The sequence below is a fragment of the Bufo gargarizans genome, chromosome 1 (genome assembly GCF_014858855.1).
Source record: "Bufo gargarizans isolate SCDJY-AF-19 chromosome 1, ASM1485885v1, whole genome shotgun sequence".
Classification (NCBI taxonomy): Eukaryota; Metazoa; Chordata; class Amphibia; order Anura; family Bufonidae; genus Bufo; species Bufo gargarizans.
This window is the reverse complement of record NC_058080.1, coordinates 537,285,935-537,307,605: the sequence shown is the minus strand read 5'-3', so window position 1 is coordinate 537,307,605 and position 21,671 is coordinate 537,285,935. Positions and strand designations below refer to the sequence as shown.

Genomic DNA, 21,671 nt, shown 5'->3' with positions numbered 1-21,671 from the left:
GAAATATGCAGGGCAAAGAGACACAAGTATCGGATGACGATCAGGTGGGTGTATAGTCCTTAACGGCTGTGAGTTACCATATGGTCCTCATATATTTGCATAGATTAACTTAGAGGACTAGTATTTCCTGATTTAGATAACACTTGGGTTGTTGCCTTCAGTTATACGTTCAATGTCTCTTTGTATAGTAATGTATGGTTATAGAACCATTACTTCTTCATTAGTATTAATAAACATATGCAATGGTGGCTACATTACTCATCTGTCGGCCTGCAGTTTATATGCCAGATGTCTAGATGTATCGCAGCGATCCCTGGTAGTTGCGCTGTGTCAGCGTCTCACACAACACCGAGGTTTGTGTGCGGCATAGGCCTCATGCACACAACAGTATTTTTTCACGGTCCGCAAAACGGGGTTCCGTTGGTCCGTGATCCGTGACCATTTTTTCGTCCGTGGGTCTTCCTTGATTTTTGGAGGATCCACGGACATGAAAAAAAAGTTTTGGTGTCCACCTGGCCTTGCGGAGCCAAACGGATCTGTCCTTAATTACAATGCAAGTCAATGGGGACGGATCCGTTTGACGTTGACACAATATGGTGCAATTGCAAACGGATCCGTCCCCAATGTAAAGTCAGGAGTCCCTTTTATACCATCGGATCGGAGTTTTCTCCAATCCGATGGTATATTTTAACTTGAAGCGTCCCCATCACCATGGGAACGCCTCTATGTTAGAATATACCATCGGATTTGAGTTACATCGTGAAAACTCATATCCGACAGTATATTCTAACACAGAGGCGTTCCCATGGTGATGGGGACGCTTCTAGTTAGAATATACTACAAACTGTGTACATGACTGCCCCCTTCTGCCTGGCAGCACCCGATCTCTTACAGGGGTATATGATACGCACAATTAACCCCTCAGGTGCCGCACCTGAAGGGGTTAATTGTGCGTATCATATACCCCTGTAAGAGATCAGGGGCTGCCAGGCAGTAGGGGGCAGACCCCCCTCCCTCCCCAGTTTGAATATCATTGGTGGCCAGTGTGCGGCCCCCCGCCCCCCCTCCCTCCCTCTATTGTATTTAACTCATTGGTGGCAGCGGAGAGTTCCGATCGGAGACTTGAATGGGTCCGAGAACCGCTGTCCATCAAAAAAATAGGACAGGTCCTATTGTTTAGACGGACAGGAAACACAGATCACGGATGCGGCTGCAAAATGGTGCATTTTCCGATTTTTCCACGGACCCATTGAAAGTCAATGAGTCCGCGAAAAAAAACTGGAAAACGGCACAACGGCCACGGATGCACACAACGGTCCTTGTGTCTCTTATGAAAATATATGTATTTCAATCAACATTGTAAATATGGTGGACGTACAGAATTACAACATGTAGAAATAAAAAATATATATATGAAAAAATGAAAAGATAAAAATAAAAAATGAATAAAAACGGGGGAGATCCACAATAGATCCTAGGTAAAAACGCAATTGCATTTTTTGTGCATCTATGATGCGTTTATAATTACTGTGCATCAAGAGTGGTTAATGGTACTTCTGACTCACTTCCCATACCTTTGCAATGTTTTTTTAGTAGTACACTAATAGTGAATATGAGAGATGAAAAAGTATCAGAAAGTATATATTAGAAATATTAAAAGAATATTGAAAGAAAATAAATATAATAAGTAGGAAAGTTAGGGTCACTCATTGGGGGTTGCACCTACCGCAGATCCAGCTTTTTTTATGAGGAATTTTTTTATATTGCTTTTTATGAGTATCTTTTATTGATAAAAATGTATTTTTTGATGATGAACTATGTAAATTTGATAAAATATATTTTTTTGGGGGGGTATTGTCACAGATTCTTCTTGAGTGGACAATATTTCAAATGAGGTGAGATAGATGAATGCGGGATGGGGCCGGATAAGGAAGGGAGATCAAGGTGCTGGTAGAACAGCAGGACCTCGATTTTCCTATCCACCATTGGCACCAACCCCAGGCTTAAAGAAAACCAAACAATTTCATCTCAGCGTTCAAACCTGTAGGGATCAACGTATCAAATTCAAAGATCTTCCTAGATTCTGCTCTAGACATATTCGCAATGTGATGGCCTCCTTGCCATGGCTTCCTAATCTTCTCAAGGGCCGCAAATACAAGTGTCGTGGGGTCTTTATTGTGATATTGTTTATAGTGTTGTGAAACTGAATGATTTTCAAATCCATTTTTAATGTTATTAATATGTTCAGCTATACGTTTTTTCAATGATTTCTTCGTACGCCCTATGTACTGCTTGCGACATGGGCATTCTAAGATGTATATTACATCAGTCGTGTTGCAGGACAAACTGTCCTTAATCAGTATGACAAAATGAATTGTGGTTGGAATGTACCTGCAACATTTTCTTCAAAAAAATTGTTATTCTGCAATTGTTGCAGATACCACATCTATGGAATCCCTTTGAAAACAACCAGTTGCAGTTGGACCTTACTATTTTATTCTTCCTTGTGGTTGGTGCTGCTACAAGTAAACCAAAGTTAGGGGCCTTAGTGTATGTTATCAAGGGCTTAGATGTCAATATGGACCCAACGGTTTTGTCCTTTAACAGATGATGCCAGTGTTTACTTATAATTTTTTCTATTCTTTTGTATTGTGAATAAAATGGGAGTATAATATGTAGCTCATTATCTTGTTGTTTATTTACATCAGTTGTGAAAAAGGTATCTCTATTCATATCTCTCACTTTATTTAACGATATGTCTACTATCTTATCTGGATATTGTTTCATTGCAAACTGATGTTTAAGTGTTGCGGCTTCCTCTTCAAATTGTTCATTAGATGTGCAGTTCCTCTTTAATCTCCTAAACTGGCTCGTTGATATATTAAAAAGCCATGTGGGGAGATGACAACTTGAATATAGGATGAAACTGTTCTTCATAACAGGTTTATGGTACATATTATATACCAGTTTCTGGTTTTCAATAGTAATATTTAAATCCAGAAATTAAATATAAGATCGGGAAGTATTAATAGAAAACCTAAGGTTCTTTTCATTATTGTTGATCTGTTGTATAAAAATATTTAAGCTTTTTTTCAGTATTTGTCCAGATAAAAATTATGTCATCAATGTATCTACGCCAGAGTACCAGACTCATCCCCAGCTGTGGGTTGATGACTTCCGCCTCCCATTGGGCCATAAATAAATTAGCATAGCTGGGGGTGAATCTGGTACCCATGGCAGTGCCCCTTTCCTGAACATAAAAGTCTGATTCATACAGAAAGTAGTTATGTGTTAGAATATAACTGACCCCTTCTATTATGAAATCTATCACAAATTATTTATTGGGAAATAATTAATAAAAAATCAAAGAAATTAAAAGAAAATATATGGAAAAGTCCCTCACGCAAGAGTTCACCACAGAAAGGTATAGCTAATACTGCTACAACAACTCCAACTAGAAGTTACACAGAGAAAGGGACAGATTTAAATAGAAATTAAACACATAAATAATACAATATTCCAACATCTAATCGATTCGAGTCACTTTCAAATTCACATTTTTTAGACCAAACCCCACCACAGAATAAGAGTCATAGAGACATACGTAAAGTCCTCAGAGTGGAGACATGCGAGAACACCACAATCACACCAATACAATCTCAGACGCAGATACCAAAATCACCTGGAAAATTTGGAGAGGAGACCACCTGCAAATTGCAATCACGACCATTTTAACCAAGGGAGGAGTCACAACATATACTCCCTAACATGCACACAAAACCGAAAAAGATACGAAGGGGAAAAAGACATCATAAGAACCCCACACAGACAACACAGAAGAAAACACAATAGTACATCTGAGCCAAATTTGTCTATCTGAAGCACAGACCACCCTTTTGAATAAAGGATTACAATTTTTAAATTGGACAATGGACAAATTTAGCATGTACATAGAGCAAGTGAATTTCAGAGACCATTGGATATTGGGGACCATGGACATGAATTCCCTTTATACTATTATAGATCACAACCAAGGTATGGAAGCTCTGAGGTTACAATTGCAAGCCAACAGTCATTTTCAGCGTGATCAGATCGATATTGATAATAAAAGGGGTCAGTTTTATTCTAACACACTTTCTGTATGAATCAGACTTTAATGTTCAGGAAAGGGGCACTGCCATGGGTACCAGATTCGCCCCAGCTATGCTAGTTTATTTATAGCCCAATGGGAGGCAGAAGTCATCAACCCACAGCTGGGGATGAGTCTGGTACTCTAGCGTAGATACATTAATGACATTATTTTTATCTGGACAAATATGGAAGAAAGCTTAAATACTTTTATACAACAGATCAACAATAATAAAAAGAACCTTTGGTTTACTATTTATACTGATAAAAAAAACTATTTAGCTCCAGTCCGTTGTCTATGGTTTGCCGCAGCGATTCCCGAAAGTGAAGTGGGCACAAGTCACAGTTCAGTACATGCGTTTTTTGGGACCGCACGTTCCCTATCCAGAAGAATAAAACCTTTTCAAGCTTAACCCATCCAGTTCTAGGGACATAGGCAATTTATCAGGTTCCACTATTTAATATACTCACAAACGCAAGACGGTAATAAACAATAAGAGCAATCTCAACAATCCTGCCCGACCCGGGTTTCGCTCCACACTTCGTCAGGGGAGTATTCCATATTTTACCCACAAACACCCTCCCTCCCCTCACCCATGAACACATAAAATTAAAACATAATCATATCCAGCGAAGTGACAATCCCCATCCACAACTTGAATGGATAGTTTCATCCAGTGATAGCTTCTTATACTTTAAAAAGTTTTTCTCCAACTCATTTGTTCGCTCGGACACATTCATTCATCAATCTCCTACACCTTTTCCTACCGCTTGTAATCACTCCCCTAATACACACCCTTCTTTTCCAATTGGTCAGTAGTAGCTCATACTCACTCCCACAGTACACACCTCCATCTCCTGATTGGTCAACAGTAATACACCTCCTTTATACTCAGATAGCTGTTATTTCACTAGGCACGGTTTCAAATCCAATTATACATTACGTCCCTGCGGTTGGATGGTGTTGAGCTCATAGATCCATTTGACCTCCCGTCGATCTATCTTCTGTATGGTGTCTCCTCCCCGCCAATCACTTTTCACCAGCTCTAACCCAACAAACACAAGTCCTCTCTGATCTTTTTGATGGACCTTTTTAAAATGCATAGACACCCCATGGGTCTCTAAACCCTTTCTTATTTTTTTTTTTATCAGATATCTCTTTATTATGAGTTTTCAGTCTTTTTTAACATCATTATGTCATTCTTCGTTGACCCTTTCTAATATTCTTAATATGTTCTTGTATCCAGACCTTCAATTTTCTCATCGTATTTCCCACATACTGGAGGCCACACAGACATTCCAGCATGTAAACAACCCCCAAGCTGTCACATGTCATTTGTCCTTTGATTTTAAAATCCTTATTTCTTTTAGCTGAATGTATCATCGTCGTTCTCATTTGTTTTTGATCCCTACTCCTGTTCCTACATGGGGGGCAGAAACCGCACCAGGAGAAAAGGTTTCTTCCTTTCCCTCATCCTTACTTGAGATCGCACTGTGTAGCAGACGTTTTTTTAAGTTCGGTGCCTTTCTAAAAATAAAATCAGGGTGGCTAGGGATCTCTTTACCTACAACCGGATCATTTTTAAGTACTGTCCAATTTTTTCTAATGGTGTTTTTAATTAAACCTGCCTGTGCTGTATACTGAGTAAGAAACGCAAACCTAAAATCCTTCCTCTTCTTATGTTTATTCTCCATCCCCTTCTTTTCCCCTTTTTCTTCAACATCTCGACTAAACCTCAATAGTTCCTCCTTTGTGTAGCCTTTTTCTATGAATCTATCTTGGATCAAAATGCTCTGTTCTCTAAATGTCGCAGCATCAGGGCAATTCCGGTGAATTCTCCCGATCTGGCCTTTCGGAATATGGCAGAAAAATATTCTTCTAATAGCTTTTATTTCCATACACAAAAATGCATTGGAAACACTACAAATTCTATTCCAAATCAAAACATGAAGAAAAATATATAAAATTTGTGTTGTTCCTCTAAAAAAAATTGAAGAAAAGTGAATATTAGACTGTTCAAAAAAATTGCCGTTTGTATTCTTCTTTGCAAACTCAAACATTCACTATATAAACTCAAAAATGTTTGAAGATTTTGTTTTCCTTTGAATCACTTTACTAATGTTTCTGAGAACTGTTGTACATCTGTGTTGCATGGAGTCAACCAACTTCTGGCACCTGTGAACAGGTATTCCAGTCCAGGATGATTGGACTACATTCCACAGTTCTTCTCTATTTCTGGGTTTTGCCTCAGAAACTGCATTTTTGATGTCACCCCACAAGTTTTCTATTGGATTAAGATCAGGGTATTGGGCTGACCACTCCATAACGTCAATCTTGTTGGTCTGGAACCAAGATGTTGCACGTTTACTGGTGTGTTTGGGGTTGTTGTCTTGTTGGAACACCCATTTCAAGGGCATTTCCTCTTCAGCATAAGGCAGCATGACCTCTTCAAGTATTCTGATGTATTCAAACTGATCCATGACCCCTGGTATGAGATAAATAGGCCCAACACCTTAGTATGAGAAACATCCCCATATCATGATGCTTGCGCCACCATGCTTCACTGTCTTCACAGTGTACTGTGGCGTGAATTCAGTGTTTGGGGGTCATCTGACAAACTGTCTCCGGCCACTAGACCCAAAAAGAAGAATCTTACTTTCATCAGTCCACAAAATGTCTCTTTAGGCCAGTCAATGTGGTTTTTGGCAAATTATAACCTCTTCAGCACATGTCTTTTTTTCAACACTGGGACTTTGCGGGGGCTTCCTGCAGATAGCTTGGCTTCACATAGGCGTCTTCTAATTGTAACAGTACTCACAGGTAACTTTAGACCTTCTTTGATCTTCCTGGGGCTGATTGTTGGCTGAGTCCTTGTCTTTGGGCTATTCTTTTATCCATTTCAATCGTCGTTTTTTGCTTTCTTCCACTTCTTTCAGGTTTTGGTTGCCATTTTAAAGCATTTGCAATCATTTTAGCTGAGCAGCCTATAATTTATTGCACTTCTTTATATGTTTTCTCCTCTCCAATCAACTTATTAATCAAGGTATGCTGTTCTTCTGAACAATAAAACTGGTGACAGGTTCCCTTTAAATAAGGGCAATAATTGCCACCTGTTTTTCAAAGAATGAATGACCTCACTCATTAAACTCCACACTGCTATTATTTTGAACATTCCCCTTTCAATTAGTGATTCAATTACACAGAATCAGCAGCATGCATGTCATGACTGTTGGTTCTGTTCGATTTCTATTACTCTACTACACCTGCTAGTAAATTATTTGCCATGTAGAAATATAATTTCTATCCAAAAACAGTGATTGATCAGGTTAGTGATGTCTGACTGCTATTATTTTGAACACAACTGTATAACTGAAGGCAATAACCCAAGTGTTATATAAATCGGCAACTACTAGTGTAACACCCCAGAGTTGGGTTATGACACGCCTCTACCCCGCTACTATCTTCTAAGAGACTGTATATTGTCATCTGATGTGATTTATATCATGTCTTCACAACTGTGCATCTAAAACCATGTTAAATACTATTGTTCCTGTAATTTTCCAGGTTCACCATCAGGTGGCAGCAACGCATTAGCAAGGTACAAGTCTCAGTTTAGGGTATCTAGGCTGGAATGGATTATTCCAGCTTAGATCCCCCTCTGTTGAGGCGTGGACTGTTCCCAAATCCTGCAACATGGGTGGAGAAGGAAGTTAGAGTTAGTGTAGCCCACCCCCTGCTAGGGCTAGGGTGTGTGTGTGTGTGTGAGGAGTTCCCCTACATAGGGAAGACAGCAAGGATCTTGTCTCGGCTGAGACTTGATCATATTCCCAGTCTGAGCACCTTCAGCCTCAGATCGATAAAGAAGCAGAAAACTAAAGACAACCTCCAGAGTTCCAGGAAGAAAGCATCCCCTGAGAAACCATCTGAGAGATAAGTCCAGAGACCTAGGAGAAGCCATTCCTCCTCAGCTAGTCTGTCCCCACAAAGCAGAAGTTATAGAAAAGTGCAGAAGATTAATTCCTGTCACAATTACAGAGCTACCAAGCAGACGACTTATCCTGCAAGATCCAAGTTTAAAGCAGAAGCATTTGTTTCCTGACAATCATTGCTAAAACCTGCTGGGACCAGAGACCAAAGCTGTATACTGCTTGGATACAGGTTATCTTCAGTAACGAAACGTTTGAACTTCATCTTAAGGTCTGGACATCATTTCTGCTGCAAGATTCCTCTATTACTCCTACTATCACTACACTCAAAATTAATTGCAAGTGAGCCAGGAGCCAGGAGTCCAGCCGTACCCAGGTAGGAGACATCGTTGACACAATTATCACCACCTTATAGAGACATTATAGGCCATTACAGAACTCTGGCATTCCTAATCTGGGACGTGCGTTATAACATCTTGGAAGGGCCCTGGGGTAGTACCCTGCGCACGCTGCAATTGGCGTCACGACAAATACAGAACTTTAACCACCAGTATCCTGGCCCATTGCACTAGTCCTCTAAGTTAATCTATGCAAATATATGAGGACCATATGGTAACTCACTGCGTTAAGGACTATACACCCACCTGATTGTCATCCGATACTTGTGTCTCTTTGTCCTGCATATTTCTCTACTTTGAACATCGCTTATTGAAGCACGGCTTTATAAACAGAACACTGCTGTATTTTTTTTATCTTATTCCCTTGATTTTATCTGCTATTTTATTTTGATGTATTCAGCAACTGATGCAGACCATTGATCCACACAATATGGTAATGGTTTGATTGCATGGATTAACAGCATTATCTCGATCCAGACTAAACTATATGTGTTGATCACTGCTCTTTATCGGACCTCAAATAAGAGCAAGTATACAATTATGTAATATGATAGATAATATGTAAATATGGATTTTGCCATGGTACCTAACTTTTTTCACATGTGATTTTATAGGTCTTATATGTCTTGCGTACATTTTTATTAATTTTTTTACAATTAAAGAATTGTTTTTTACCGTAATAGATTGAAGATCTTTGTGATCTCTAGATATTTGAGTGCCCTCCAATCGTTTTTTCAATGCCACAGATTGTTTGAAAGAAGTTGGCTGTGTTTAATATTTTCATCCAATAAAAAAAATAAAGATTATTCGTTAACAAAAGATCTTTCTTTGAAAGAACGTTCCCAGATCTTTCATCGATAGCCCAGTTTCATTGTATGGCCATTCTGAAAAACTGTAATAGTCAATATAGACTAAAATGTGTATGGCCATGTCTGAGAAATAAACTTATAGTGTGTATGGCCACCATAAGATCTCAGGCAATGAGGCTTTATAGACATGTACACCTGATTCTGAAAGCATTGTCAAACAGCACTGCATATGGCTATGCAAATCTGTGTACTAGGAAACATGGGTCTACAGCCATGGTCCTACACATCTTTGCAGGGGGATGAATTAAGATATGTACTGTACTAATAGAAGCACAATATTCTCACGGGACCACTAAGAAGTAGCCTTACTCTGATTTTCGTCATGCAGTCCTGCGCATTGTGAGCTCTGACACATGATACTCGAGAGAATGTGTCGCTTGAAGACAGAACATTTTGAAGGGTCCGGGCCAGATAAGAACATTTCCTCTGCTCTGCGTCAGATAAGGTACACCAACGAAACTTCTTCCCTTGAAAATGAAAAGAGTTTGGGAGAAGAAAGTAGAAAAATGAGTAGAACAGTCTACATATCTGAAATCCAAGCCTTGTGTTCATAGAGTACAAAACACAATGTACTGCCAAAATTGCAGATATCTAATCACATAATAGAGAAAGTGAAATGCACCATATCACATCCTGTATAATAAAATCTCTATGTACGTGCGCGTCCGTGTGTGCCGATTTGTTAAGTGCAAATGCGCGGCGGGCTGGCCAATCGGCATGCACTTACGGACACCGCCTGCAGCGCCCATACATGTGCGTCCGGCGGCAGTCTCTGTGAGTGGAGGTGAGAGGCCATATCCATCCCTATTTGCTGTCCTCTGTCATCCCGAGCTGCAGGCAGCTGACGCAGGGAAACTTCCCTGCCCCCTTCCTTCCCCTATTACTCTGACTACATCTGTACACTTGGGCGGTGCGTGCGGAGTGCCATGTGTTGATTGGCCGCCGCGCATGTGCACCTAACTAATCGTCACACACGCACGGTCGCACACAGGGACTTTATTATAGAGGATGTATAGCTACTATAATAAAAGCCCTGTGTGCATGCTCAGGGCTGCGTGTCCGTGCATGTGTGGCAATAATTGAACTGTGCACGTGCCGCCCAATCACCGCCACCCCACACGCAACTGCGCCACGCACGGCGCACCGTCCAATCATCACACGACGCTCCGCATGCCGCCCGCACTGCCCACACCTGCGTGCCGGCCAGGCCAATCGCCGCCGCTCGCAGGTTATGGTGTGCTCTCCACGTCGGAGAGCCGCCATTACTGTTCGTGCATCACACAGCCGCACAGTCCCAGCACTCTCAGCCACAGACAGCAGCCGCTGCCAGCAGTCTCAGCCATCAGTCAGTGCCACCAGCCACAGCCCCCAGTCACAGTACCAGCAGTCTCAGCTACCAGTCAGTGCCAGCCGTATCAGCCATCAGTCAGTGCCACCAGCCACAGGCACCAGTCACAGTGCCAGCAGTCTCAGCCACCAGTCAGTGCCAGCTGTTTCAGCAATCAGTCAGTGCCACCAGCCACATCATCAGTCTCAGCCATCAGTCAGTGCCACTAACCACAGCAACCAGTAACAGTGCCAGCAGTCTCAGCCACCAGTTAGTGCCAGCAGTCTCAGCCACCAGTTAGTGCCAGCAGTCTCAGCCACCAGTTAGTGCCAGCAGTCTCAGCCACCAGTTAGTGCCAGCAGTCTCAGCCACCAGTCAGTGCCATTTAAGGCCTCTTTCACATGACCGTATGGCTTTTTCAGTATTTTGCGGTCCATTTTTCACGGATCCGTTGTTCCATTTTTTTTGTTTCCGTTGCGTTTCTGTTCCGTTTTTCCGTATAGCATATACAGTATACAGTAATTACATAGAAAAAATTGGGCTGGGCATAACATTTTCAATGGATGGTTTTGCAAAAAACGGAACGGATACGGAACACATACGGAGTACATTCCGTATGTGTTCAGTTTTTTTGACGGACCCATTGACTTCAAAGGAGCCACGGAACGTGATTTGCGGGCAATAATAGGACATGTTTTATCTGTCAACGGAACGTAAACGGAATGCATACGGAGTACATTCCGTTTTTTTTGCGGAACCAATGAAATGAATGACCGTATACGGAACGCAAAAAGTGGCCCGCAAACGGAAAACGTGTGAAAGAGGCCTAATATAGACTGTTCCTACTAATGTTTATGCAGTAATGTTCTAGCGCCCGTTAATGTAATGGGCTTAATGTCTAGTCTTGAATATAACATTGCACGTTCAGAGGAAGGCAGCAATGTGTCATATTTATTCATCTATACTTTAGAATACTGAAGATCCATATGACAGAATCCTGAACTTTGGGGGAATTTATTAAAGGGGTATTTCCATCACATACTATAGGATATGCCCCCACTGTCTATTAGGTGCTGGTCCCACCTCTGGGACACGCACCTAGAAGGAGAATGGAGCGGGGAGAACTGTGGCTGGAGGACCCTGGGTTTCCCGGGATCCATCCACCATCAAGCACTGCTCCCCGCTGCTCCCATAGAAGTGAATGGGAGCGCACCGCACACGAGCGGCCCCTGCTCCCATTAATTTCTATGGGGCAGGCGGAACTGGCTCGGCTATTTTCGGCGGCCCCATAGAAAAGAATGGAGAGCGGCTGCGCATGAGCACGCCACTGTGCCCCCCATTCTGTTTTGGCGCCCTGTATGCTAATCAATAGCATCAGTATAGGTAGGAGGAGACATGTGTTTCTCAGGGGACGTCTTCTTCTCCCTGGCTATTAAACGGCCCAGATCTGCTGTTTGCAGGCCTTAATATTAGCACAGTCGGGCAATGGCCGTGTGCTCGAGCCCTTATTGAAAGAACCTGTACAGATGTTGTAACGTAACATAGAGAAGTAAAGAAAAAAATTCTGACCTTTCCTCAACCTTTTCACTGCTTCTTTAGAAATAAAGCTCATAACTTCTGTGCTGCTTATATGATGTCTAGATTCAGCTGTAGAAAGGTTAGATGTATTTGTGTGGAAGTATGTGTGTGAAATGTGTGTGTGAATGTATATTTGTGTGTACTACATACGAAATAGTAGTATTATTTATGTTTATGGTTAGAAGTACTGTTTAAGTGGACTGTTAGCAGTAATATTTGTAACATTATTGGGTAGATTATTTTTGCTATGTTTATATTTCCTTTGAAGGCTCAAACTGTGACACAAATCCTTTCAGCTTTGACAAATGGAACACCACTGCTATTCTCTATGACACATTTTGAAGGAGTTAGCTCACAAAAAATATTACTATTGTAAGAAGGTACCTGGAATCATCGTAGATGGAAGGTATGTGTCACCGAGGTTCCTGGCCTCGATTAAGTAAGAGCCGGTATTTTATGTGTCAGCAGCAGTTATTGCTAATTGACACCTAAAGATTTAGCATGGCTCTTATAGCTGATCCGGGACGGCTCTTACTGGGAGTAGTCAAAGTGCTGGGTGGGTGACTACGCCCCATGTTCCAGACCGGGTTTTGCCAGGCATAAAAACCAGCCAGCACTGCCAGGTGTGTGGATTTACCTCCCTCTGACAGTGGAGCTCAGGAGACTGTGTGCTGTGAACTGAGGACTGTGCTGGTATTTGAGGTTTGAGCCGGGCTGGAGGACTCAGGCCCCTCTGAAGGTGAACAGGCTGCCTATGGACTTGATGAGGCTGAACTGCTGAACTAACACCCAGGAGAAAAGGTGACTTTTATTGTTTATGGACTTTCCTTGTGTGTGAACAAACACCAAGCCACCTGCCTTTTGTGATACACCTTATCTGCATTTTGTTATACACCAATGTGTGAATAAACACCGCTGTTTGATTCAAGAACTGTGTTCTTTGCCTCTATACTGCATCCGCTAGTCCTAACTACCAGAGCGAATCCCCACACTATGTAATGAAAGGGGCATTTCAAACTATGTGTTATTGCAGTATACATGCAATAATTTTTTTTTTTTTTTTTACTGTATATTACATTTTCCTCTCTGGCTGCACACCCTGATGTTTATCCTTATGGTCCATGTTTTTCTGCATTTATAGATGGACTAACATGCTAAGTAGCTTCACACCTCCTCTCAGTGTGGGCATAGTGATCTCATAGAGAAGCAGGTGAAGCGATCTAGATCATAGAAACATATAGCAATATCTCTATCTAGGCAGAAGAGAAGGAACTGTGGAGATATTAAAAACCATATGTATCTCTGGGGCTGTATGTGAGGGACTATTTTATATGCAAGGGAGGAAGAAATTAACAAGAGATAACTGCAGTGCATACTGGGAATTACGAGTGCTTCATGAGCTGCTGCCCACCCACATAAAGGGAAGAAAGTCATCCAGATAAGCACATAAATGAGGGGGGGGGGGGAAAGAATTTTAAATTTGTAGGATAATCCCTTTAAGCAAAACATTGTGCCTTTCCAATATATACAGAGGCCAAGACACAGATGTGAACAGAGCCTTATGTATACAGTACAGCTGTATTTATACGTACAGTCAAGCAGTAGTATTTACACTGACAAGCAAAAGGGTAACAAAGTTTTAAACTTTTGACTTTCAGGCTACATATCACACCATCCACTACAGCTATGAACATGAGACTACTATCATTTTATAGACAATTATCTTGGCTATGTCATACATACATTGGACTTGCAACTATTTAGCATATCATTAGTTAAGCCGATTCTTATCATGTATCTGCATTGTTACTGTTTTGCACCTGGTGTTGAAACAATCTTTTTCTTCTTGTATACTACAAATAACAACCTGTTCTCACATTCCCCAATAGCGTCTATCCATTCCAAAGCCAAGAGGTGGATGCCCAGGCAAAATATCGGAGTCAACAGGTCGGCTCATCACAAGGTCTATCAGTTCTGCCGTGACAAACATGGCAGTCCATGCAGGCACCGTGCGATGCGCATTACACAAGTCTGGAAGGGTGGCCCGAAAAAAGGTGAAGAAGCCTCGACATCAATATCGTCATAAGAAGCATCAGTTCAAGTTTGCAAAAAAGTACGAAAAGTTGACAGTAGAAGATTGGAAATGGTTGATTTGGTGCAATGAGATGAAAGTCAATAGACTGGGCTCTGATGGGTGCAAATGGGTCTGGAAGAAAGAAGGGAAAACAGGGCTAACAGATCCAGAAATTAAAGGAACTGTCAAGTTCGGTGGAGGAAGCCTGATATAGGGATTTTTCAAAGCCAAAGGCATTGACAAGGATTGATGGGTGTCTCAATGCAGAGCTATATGTGAGTATCCTACAAGATGAGTTATTTCGTACACTGAAGTACTATGGGTATGAAAAGGACGATATAGTGTTCCAGCAGGACAACGACCCGAAGCATATGTTGAGATTAGTGATGAAATGGTTCAATGACAATGAAGTAGAGGTGCTGGATTGGCCCCCACAGTCCCCAGACCTCAACCCAATCGAACACTTGTGGGTAGAGTTGAAGAAAAAGCTGTATTCGTATCCCAAGTCCAACATTGGGAACGTGTGGAAGAAACCTGGGAACAGATTTCGGTCAAGACATGCCTAGAAGGATTCAGGCAGTGTTGAAAGCCAAAAGGTGGATTTACAAAATGCTAACAAAATAATAGAAATTAAAATTTTAGGAGTAAAACAGTAACAATGCAGTTACTTGACAAGAATCTGCATAACATATGCTAAATAGTTGCAAGTCCAATTTATGTATGAGATGTGATAGACAAGACGAACGATGTCAAGTGCAATAAAAAATAAAAAAAAATAAAAAAAAATAATTTTGGCTGATCTAATATGTCCAAGCTAGAGAAGTAAAATATATCTCCAAAGAGTAAGACAGCAAATCAAAATATCAGCACCTGGTTCTTAAAACCAAAATCTACGCATAAGGCTGAATTATTTGTATTATTGTCTATCAGCAGCCCTATGCATAACTATAGCTGCATAACACGTTATTATTTATGCTGTTTTCTTACATGCTTTTGCTAAGATGAATACATTGTGGTCTAATGTCTGCACCCCTCGCCTAAACGCTTTCCTAAAGCCATAAAAAACACAGAAAACTGACTAATAAAGCATTTCCGTGTAGTGAAGTCACTTTATGGCCTGAGTTGTGCCTGTTTACAGGCTGCATTGCAATTCTATAGGTTGATGCTACTGGTACGCAATTGCCAAGTAGTGTGCTAATCTTTTACCCACCTGAAGCCATGTAACGAAGCATGGCATAGAAGAAAACCACATTCATAAAAGATAAAAGATGCATGTTGGTGGAGATATCAGCTCACTTGCTGCTGTGCTGATCAGAGGTACTGGAAGTCCATCACAGGATAAGGGAGGGGAATGAAAGATGCTGCGAAAAAAGGAAGGAAGGAGGGAAACAGAGACAAGGCTACACATGGAACACATTAATAACATATGCAACACACTACTGGCCCAACATAACATAATGTTAAAGGGGAAATACTTTTATTTACTATATTTATTTGGTGGTATTTGTAAGAGATCCTTTTCCCAGGACTTCACTGTTTTTCAAACTAGTCCTAGCACCAGGACCCATCAGCACTGGGCAGCTTATTTTGTTATGTGAACCCCAAGGCTTCCAAGTGCATTACTGTTACAATTCAATTTTCTTATGAATTGGGGGGTACTGTCTCCTTGAGGAGAGAGCGCCTTAATCGGCATGAGACTTGTAGGCCAAACATGCTCCTCTGGAATTTTGGGAAGAAAGGGATGCAAATGAGTTCTTAACAATATCTGCCTCTAATGCCACCAGATGTAAGGCAGCTATCTTAAGTCAATGTTTGTTAAAGCCTTTAAATAGGCCTTGAAGCATGATTCGGATATTAAATAAGCCAGCACCTCATCTGCAGACAGCTGTTTCACAGTGGCACTCTCTCCACAAGGAGACATAGTACCCCCCAAATCCTGATTTAGGTCTCTCACCCACTTAAGCCAGTACTCTCTGCTCTGCACTGATGAGGGGCAATCACCCTGAAACAGCTGTCTGCAGATGAGATGCTGGCTTATTTTATATCCAAGTCATGTCTCAAGACCTCAAAAATTACTCTGTGGACAGGGTAGTCTAATATTCTAAAATATAACTTTTACTGGATATGCCATAAAATAAGTCAATAAGATTAAACATAACACCAAAAACAGTGAGCAAATCAAAAAGACTGAACCAATATCAACACACCCTACTATTGTCTCGTCATACCATAAAATCCAGTCTAGCCGCCTGAGGACAGATCACAAAATTAGTAAGATACAGTCTTAACGCCTCCAGACGTGTAGATTGCAGATACTGTAGGTATCAGGTGTGTGATAAAGGAGTATCCTAAAATGCAGTGGCCAAGAATATTGTAGACAGGTGCTCTGCTTGCGAATGTAAAGAGCAGCTATACAATAGTGACCCTAGTTATGATTCCCTCACAGATGGCTCAGAGGAGGGGGGATAATATATTAGCTGCCTAACGGACACAGAGCACCCACCTGATAGGGGCAACCCCATACGGAACCTGTCCCTAGTTAGGGGCCTATTCCCTATACTTGCCCTCACTATATCCCTACATGCCACATTTCGTCCTTTCTACGTGACTCATCGGGGGAAATCATTTAGTGAAGTTCAACTGAAAAACACAAAAGAAAGCAGACAAACATAGTGACTACAAATACTCCATTATTCACAAGATTCAGTCAAATAAACACAATGCAAATAGTGCACATTAAACAACCTCCTACTTACTAGTGGAGTATCAACTCCCATACAGGGGTGGACACAGTCTGACAGTGGTCCCGCTGTGTCTAGATGTAGGGAAGCGTCCCATACATCTTGCCGCCTCACCGTTTGTGTTACCGAATGACAATAAATCCACTTGGTGTCACGGATGATGTTGCAGATAGCTGGAAGTTATGAATAAACGTCCGACTGGCGTGATCCCAAACTAAGGAGCATATAGGTGACCCCTATAAAACCCTAAGAGCTCACCCTGACTGCTAAGCACATACAAGGGTCTCAAAGGTAGACGATTGTATGCCCCCATACCTAAGACTGTTTGACACCTGAAAACCCTATAATAGTGAGGGGACACGACCACCGGCTCACTGCACTTCATACGGAGGGAGTCAGGGTCACCTAGAATCAAGCCAGCAAGGAAACACAATACATGAAAGGACTTATCTGAACAAGCAGCAGCAGAAGTCTCCAGCAGTGAACACTTCAATCCAGGAAGTAGTATAAACCGCAAAGTGAGGCAGTATGGGAGGGAATATAAAGGAAAGAGGATTAGTCTAAATAGGTGACACCTGGGAGAAGGAAATGAGATGAGAAAGTGAAACCAAAACAAAGAACATCATGCAATAGGTAGAGAAGGATGTCTGTCAGACCTTCTCACAGAAGTGGCAATGACAGTACCCCTCCCTCTACGGGTGGACTCCGGACACTCAGAACCCACCTTCTCAGGATGAGACCTATGGAAAGCCTTGATGAGATGAGTGGCCTTAATGTCCGCCACTGGGACCCACATCCTCTCCTCAGGACCATAACCCTCCCAATGAACAAGGTACTGGAAAGAACCGCGGACAATGCGAGAATCCTCAATCCTAGAGACCTGGAATTCAAGATTACCATCAACAAAAATCGGAGGAGGAGGCAAAGAGAAGGGTACAGTGGGTTGGACATAAGGTTTTAATAGGGACCTGTGAAAAACATTATGGATCTTCCAAGTCTGTTGAAGATCAAGACAGAAGGCAACGGGATTGATGACGGACAAGATCTTGTAAGGCCCAATAAACCTAGGACCCAACTTCCAGGAGGGAACCTTCAGTTTGATATTCTTTGTAGACAACCACACCAGATCACCCACATTCAGGTCCGGACCAGGCACACGTCTCTTATCCGCCACAGGCTTATATCTCTCACTCATCCTCTTCAGATTACCCTGAATCTTTTGACAAATAAATGACAAAGACGAGGAAAATCTCTCCTCATCAGGTAAACCAGAAGACCCCTCTCCAGAGAATGTCCCAAACTGTGGATGAAACCCATATGCACCAAAAAATGGTGACTTATCAGAGGACGGTTATTTAAAGCAAACTCAGCAAGGGACAAAAAAGAATACCAATCCTCTTGATTCTCTGCCACAAAACAGCGCAGATATGTCTCCAGATTCTGATTGACGCGTTCGGTCTGACCATTCGACTGCGGATGAAAAGCAGAAGAAAATGACAACTGAATCCCCAAGCGAGAACAGAAGGCCTTCCAGAATCTGGAAACAAATTGCGTGCCCCTATCAGAAACAATCTCTGAAGGAATGCCATACAATTTAACAATGTGATCAACAAACGCTTGCGCCAACGTCTTAGCATTGGGTAACCCAGGCAAGGGAATGAAATGCGCCATTTTGCTAAAACGGTCCACTACCACTAGAATCACAGTCTTCCCTTAGGAACGAGGCAGGTCCGTAATTAAGTCCATGGACAGATGCGTCCAAGGACGGGAGGAATGGGTAACGGGAGGAGAGAACCCGATGGCCGTGAATGAGGGACCTTGGCACGAGCGCAGGTCTCGCAGGCTGCCACAAAACCCTCAACCATCTTACGAAGAGCCGGCCACCAGAATCTCTGAACAATGAGATCTACTGTGGCTCTACTCCCCGGGTGCCCAGCAAGGACAGTATCGTGGTGCTCCTTAAAAACCTTGTGTCGTAAAGCGAGAGGCACAAACAACCTCCCAGGAGGACAAAGATCAGGAGCCTCTGCCTGGGCTGCCTGAACCTTTGCCTCCAAATCAGGATAAAGAGCAGAGACGACCACCCCTTCAGCCAAAATGGGACCCGGGTCTTCAAAGTTCCCCCCTCCCGGAAAACAACGTGACAGGGCATACGCCTTCACATTTTTAACCCCAGGGCGGAACGTGACAACAAAATTAAACCTAGAAAAGAACAAAGACCATCTGGCCTGTCTCGGGTTCAGACGCTTGGCTGATTCCAAGTAGACCAGATTCTTATGGTCGGTAAACACGGTAATAGGGTGTCTGGCTCCCTGTAACCAATGGCGCCATTCCTCAAAAGCTAATTTGATGGCCAACAACTCCCTATCTCCCACATCGTAATTTCTCTCTGCAGAGGAGAGTTTCCTTTAGAAAAAGGCACACGGTCGCCATTTGGCAGGAGAGGGACCCTGAGATAAGACCACACCCACCTCAGAAGCGTCCACCTCAAAAATAAAAGGTAGAGAGACATCAGGCTGTACCAAAATGGGAGCGGAAGCAAAACTCTCTTTGATACTAGAAAAGGCTTTAAGCACATCTACCGACCAGGAGGAGAAATCTACCTGTCACCACCTGACATCTGAGAAGCTCTGACAGATGCCTTTCAGAACCTCCTCCTTGAGCTTCCTTTTGTTTTGCTTTCATTTTCTCATCTTGTTAGCCTCTCTCAGCTGTCATGTAGTTGCACTGATTGCATCCCTTTAAATCCCTTCCCAGACTGCTTCACTTTGCAGTTTATATTCCTTCCTGGAGTGTGTGCATGCTGATCCTACTTCTGAGTCTTCTACAGATAAGTTTTGTTCATTCATTTGTGTTTTTCTGTTTGCTGGATCCCAGGTGACCCTGACTCCCTCCGTATCAAGTGTAGGGAGCCGGTGGCCGTGTCCCCTCACTATTATAGGGTGTTCAGGTGTTATACAGTCGAGGTACGAGGATATGCGATCATCTACCATTGGGATTTTCGCATAGGCTGAGCAGTCAGGGAGAGAGCCGGGTCTGATGCAGGGCTCTTCCTTTTGTTCCTTAGTTTTGGATCCAGTGAGTCGGATATTCAGTTTGTGTCTTCTAGTTTCCTGTACACCTTCCGTGACAGTCCGTCTCCTACTGTAGCCCTCGTTCTATTTGGTATAGGACGAGTCGGTCCCTCTACTTGGGACAGTTACCTGATATTGCAACTCACCCCTTTCTGTCCCTTTCCTTTTTCCTTCCTTCCCTTTTACTTTTACCTTCCTGTCTTGATAGTCGGTGATTGCCAGACCTCCTCAGGACGCAAGGTACTCTTGGGGTGGTTTGTGCAAACCCTTGACTATCCCCCTCTGCTGCGTTCTTGAATATAGCTTAGGGTACAATCTGAGTTTCTCAACATAGTGGGGCCGCCTAACGTGAAATTGGCCTCTCTAAACGTTCGAGGTTTCAATACCCTGGAAAAGCGCTCAGGGGTTTTATACGGCATGCACAGGGAGAGGGTGCAAATTCTGCTGCTGCAGGAAACACATTTCAAAAGAGAGCAGGTTCCAAAGATCCTGTCAAAACATTATGGGTCCATAGCACTAATCCGGATTCTAAGTCTAAAGGCGTTTCAGTTGCTCTTCATAAATCACTGCCTTATACCTTTTTAGAGTCGCAATTGGATCCTCTGGGTCGGTTCCTGTTCCTGAAGCTGCGAATCCATGAGAGAGTGTACACCATTGGGAATCTCTACCTGCCAAATACCCGACAAAGCAGAGCTCTATCAGGTATTCTTACTAAGTTGGATGCCTTTGCTGAGGGATTGGTGCTGTTGGGTGGTGATTTCAACATGATCATGGAGCCCGCTCTGGACTCCTCTTCAGGCAGAACTTCGGTTCCCTGGTCAACAATCAACAGATCTAAACAACTGCTACATGCCAGACAGTTGGTTAATGTTTGGAGGATAAAGATTTCACTTACTTTTCCCCAGCACACCAATCCTACAGCAGATTAGATAGATTGCTGATATCTCACCATGCGTTGTCCCTTTCTCCTAACCCACACATAGGCACCCCACTTTGGTCAGAGCATGCACCAATATTTTTGTCTCTAGAATTGCCGGACCTGGTAGCCAAAGAGTGGACATGGAGGCTAAATGAGACAGTTTTAAGGGATAGTGTATGTAGGGCTGACCTAGAGTCAACGATCAGACAATTTATTGAGAATCACTCACTAGATGACACAGCTCTCCCCTTACAGTGGGAAGCGTTGAAATGTGTGTTGCGGGGCGTTTTGGTAAGCCATGGTGCCAGACTCAAAAGAGAGAAGGGAGCAAAGATTCGGCAACTTTTGCGGCAGATAGCCAATCTGGAGCAATCACACAAGCAATCACTGGAGCCACATGTTCTTTCTGAACTTACGGCGGCTAGAGACCAACTTAAAATGTTACTCTCTCCCTCTGTTTTCAGGAACACTGAGCGGTTTCGCAGCTACTTATTTGCGCATTCTAATAAACCCAGGAAGGCGTATATACACCCTCGACAACAGGCTAGCTTCATTCCAAATATATTGGATGCTAGTGGTGCTCTGGTGCATCATCCAAGACAAATAGCGGAAACCTTCAAAGTGTACTACGAGGGT

The 21,671-nt window shown here is 42.6% G+C and overlaps 1 protein-coding gene across 2 annotated transcripts in view; it reads right to left on the bottom strand.

The window, feature by feature from the left end:
• The window catches only part of LOC122934217 (serotransferrin-A-like), a 90,146-nt gene extending 74,502 nt beyond the window's left edge, over positions 1-15,644 (bottom strand). For both annotated transcript variants that reach the window (XM_044289520.1, XM_044289528.1), the window contains exons 1-2: positions 15,512-15,644; positions 9,632-9,789 (exon numbers count right to left, since the gene is read on the bottom strand). In XM_044289520.1, coding sequence (XP_044145455.1) covers positions 9,632-9,789; positions 15,512-15,575 — 222 coding nt within the window. In that variant the 5' untranslated portion in view covers positions 15,576-15,644. The remainder of the gene's footprint in view (positions 1-9,631; positions 9,790-15,511) is intronic.
• Between the last annotated feature and the right edge of the window lie 6,027 nt (positions 15,645-21,671).